General features: G+C 46.7%; 1 protein-coding gene across 1 annotated transcript in view; it reads left to right on the plus strand.

Annotated features, from left to right (window-relative positions):
- The first annotated feature begins 3455 nt into the window (after positions 1-3455).
- TMEM161B (transmembrane protein 161B) overlaps positions 3456-3889 on the plus strand; it is a 42818-nt gene continuing 42384 nt past the window's right edge. Inside the window, exon 1 of the mRNA XM_033086899.1 lies at positions 3456-3556. Within this exon, the coding sequence (XP_032942790.1) occupies positions 3554-3556 (3 nt within the window). The 5' untranslated portion in view covers positions 3456-3553. The remainder of the gene's footprint in view (positions 3557-3889) is intronic.

The following is a 3889-nucleotide window of genomic DNA, read 5'->3' on the forward strand; positions in this document are numbered from 1 at the left end:
CTGAACGTATCTTGTCATTTAGGGACTGTAGACAATGTTACAAGAAATTTTCCTTCAGCAGGTCAGTTGCCTTTAACATTACACTTAATTATCTTTAAGAGTTTTAACTGCTTCAACTGTGGCTGCTGAGACTACATTTGACAGTCTATAAATGTATTTTTGGGGAGCCTTGCCTCTTTTTCTGAATAATGAGGCATATACATCCAAATTAAGACAGTCTTGTATCCAGCTGGCACAGGCAGTAAAAATGTATCTGCTCTAATGCTTCTCTTAAGGCTTACCCACTGTTTGAGACAAGAGGGCTCAAGAGAGAAATTTCACCGGTTAGGTGGAATTTGTACCAGTGGCAGTAATGCATAGGTGTCTTAGGTTGCAATACAGAATGTGACCAAAAGTATGTATTCTATCACCATCTTTTAAAGCCAGGTGAGGCAGTAATCCTTATCACTGTGGGAGATGTTCTCTACTAATGGGCCATCTGTTAAAACCAAGTAGAGCACTCATCTTTACCTTTTCCACAACTCCTCCTTCCTCCAGGAAATTATCGTCTGCTAATTGAGACCCACTGTATAATTGATAAAATGACATCATCCCATTGAAAGATGCTCCAGCCAGGGAGAGGAGCCAGGCCTTTCTTACCTAAATACAAACTAAAATTTAGAACATCAAAGCAGCCTTTTCCTACTAGATTCCAAAGAAAAACTGAACCTTTCTACATCATCACTAGACCTTCAGAGGAAAAGGGAAGACCCTTCTACAAAACCACTACTTCAACTGAACCATATCTGTCACTCCAGGAAGATTGCAGCCACCATTTAATCAGACTGCTACCAACACCCTAACTGACAGGGTGTCAAGTTGCATGCCAACTCTGTCTGCATTGTGGGTTTGTTCTTTGTAATACTGTATTTCTATTTTAATTTTCCTAGTAAAGCACTGTTATTCCTAATTCCCATATCTTTGCCTAAAATCCACTTAATTTGAAAATTACAATAATTTAAAGGAAAAGAGTCTACATTTTCCATTTCAAAATGAAGTTCCTGCCTTTCTTAGCAAACACCTATCCTCCAAACCAAACAATGGGACAAATTCTCTTTACCTTGCTGCTGTAAAAGTTCCTCCCAGCCCATGTAAATCCATCCAAAAATTCATTTTTCCACAGTATTTAGAACAACTTTGGCCTTGTCTTTGTGTGAAACACAGATTTAAACAACATTAGAATTAAAATACTAGAGTTCTGAAATCATGATTGCTAGAGTTCAAGCTGACCAATTCTTGTTTCAGTTAACGAAACAGTTCTGCTCACTTCCAATTTTAATTATTTTTCATTAAGTGCCCCCAATTCATATCAGTGATGAAAACTTATGCCAAAGAGCTTCACAAGTAAGAATTTTGTTTAAAACACTTTGGAGACTCTTACCTCTACAAGTATCATGTCTCAAATCACTTGCTCTCCAAATGCATCTCATCTCTTACCATCTCTACAATAAGATTGACACCTTTGTGTTGTAATTCTGCTTTTTAAAGAGCTTATTAATTTCCTTTAGTATTCTGTCTGCAAGAAACACATGGTGTCAAACAAATGCCTTTAGAATTTGCTATTTTCTCGACACGCTATATGTACCATACATTTCAACAAATTACCATTAATAAATTGATAGACCAAATTAGCATTAATAAATTGGGAGGCCAACCTACTTGCTGACTAAAATTAAATAGTTTGAAGAGGTTAAATTCATCTTACCTTTGATACTATAATTTCTGGTATCTGAGAGGACTTCCTTTGAAATCTATTTGTCCTATTGTTTTAGAAATGTAATTTTGAGTGAGTTTTGTTGACCTTTTTTTTAGCTGTGACATATTTCAAAAGAACAACTTCTGAACTTAAAAACGTCGGAATGACAGAGATTATAACTCTTCCTGATGGTGGTTGAGACTACTAAATTAGCTTTTCCTAGGGATTTGTGTGTGGAGTAAGATTTAGATTCACTGTCAGCAGCCCTGCAGAGAAGGATTTCAAAGTTCTGGTGGACAAAAAGCCGGACGTGAGCTTACAAGCTATGTCTGGAGCCCGGAAAGACAACTACGTCCTGAGCTGTATCCTAATCAGCTTGGTCAGAAGATTGAAGGAGGTCATTCTGCCCCTCTGCTTTGACCTCCTGAGACCTCCACCTGGGATTTTGTGTCTGCGAAGGTGACCACAGGACTGGACATCCCTGCTAAGGAGACAGGCTGAGAGAGTTGGCAATGGCCAGTCTAGAGAAGAGAAAGCTCCTGGGAGAACTCAGAGCCCCTTTCTGCAAGGATGGCAGTGTAAGAAAAGTGAGAACGAGTTTTTACAGGCAGAGAGTGATAGCACCAGGACAAACAGTTTTAAACTAAAAGTGGAGAGACTTAGATGAGATGTTAGGAAAAGTTCCTTAGTGTGAGGGTGGTGAGGCACTGGCACAAGTCGCTTAGGGAAACTGGATAGATGCCTCATTCCTGGAAGGTCAGGTTGGACGGGGCTCAGAGCAACCTGCTCCAGTGAAAGACATGGTACGGGTTTGGAATGAGATTATCCACACGGTTCCTTCCAATCAAACCATCCTGTGATTCTATGAATTGCCCTCCTGGGTTTCTCAGAAGGCAAGCAAAGCTTGCCAAAATAACAACACATGTTAAGTATTTTCTACAGAAATACTATTTATCAATTCAAGCAGAATGCTCCTACTTGTTTCCAGCTCACACATAAGGGACCACAGCGATGCATTTAAAACCGCACGATTTATGACAAAACTGTTGAGCCACGCGACTATTTTCCCGTACTTCCTTGGGACTGACTTTCGGACACATCCAGGTGCTGCACAGTGCTGCGTATTCTACAAAGAGGACACCTATTTCCCTCGGGCCAAGCGACCCCGCCCCGCTCCTCGGAGAGCCGCCCCCGAATACCGCCATCCGCGGCCATGGCAGGGCACAGGCCCAGCAACACTCCGCCCTTCGTCCACACCGCTGCGCATGCAGCGAACGCTGTGGCCTCGGCGCATGCGCACGCCTCGCTTCCCCCCACTCTTCCTCCGCGCCCCGTTCGCGCCGCCGCTGGGTCGGTCATACGACCCCTTCCCTGCTCCCCCTGTCCTCTCCCAGTGCTCCCGCGACTCAGTCGGGGGTGGGGAAATTCCGCGCTCGGGGCGACCTCCAGCGTCAGGTGGTTGGGGTCGCAGCGGAGTCCTGCCCGGGATAGGCTGGCTCCGCGACGCCTGATAGAGCTGTCACCAAGGGGCCCGGCGGGCCGTGCGGCGCGGCAGGCGCCTTTACCTTCTTCGCTTGTCGCCAGCCCGTGGGCGTGGAGCGGTGAGGTCGGGGCTGTCCGTCGCAGCGCGCTCTCGGTGCTCTGGGGCCCCGTCCGTGCAGGCAACTGGTAGGACAGCTCAGGCGGGCCTTGTTCGCGGCGGGATCCCGGCGTGACCTCGGCGTGCGCTGTGCAGGAGCGGCGGGTGGGCGGATTTATGTGCCGGGAGTGGGACCGTGCCGGGCGGCAGCGGCGGCTGACGGGGCTGGTGCAGGCACCATGGTGAGCAGGGCGGTCGGGTCCGCTTCCCTTCCCTGGTTTGGGACTGAGCTGCTGCGGGCCCCGGTCCCTGGATGTGGGGGTTTGTGCGCGTTGGGGGCAGGGAGGCAGCGGAGTGACACTATCGAGCTCTGTAATTGGCGCTTTTGAACGGAACACCGCGGCATCTATTGCTTTCCACTGCCCAGTGGTTGTTTCCCTCTCTGCTGCTTTTCCACTGGGAAGTAGAGTGAGCCACTGAACTTAGTGCTCTGTAACGGGGTTAGGATGTCTCTATATAAATGCATAGGATTCTGCTCCCTCTCTATAACTACCTGAGTGAAGATTGTAGTGGTG

The sequence above is a fragment of the Catharus ustulatus genome, unplaced genomic scaffold, assembly GCF_009819885.2.
Source record: "Catharus ustulatus isolate bCatUst1 unplaced genomic scaffold, bCatUst1.pri.v2 scaffold_68_arrow_ctg1, whole genome shotgun sequence".
NCBI lineage: Eukaryota > Metazoa > Chordata > Aves > Passeriformes > Turdidae > Catharus > Catharus ustulatus.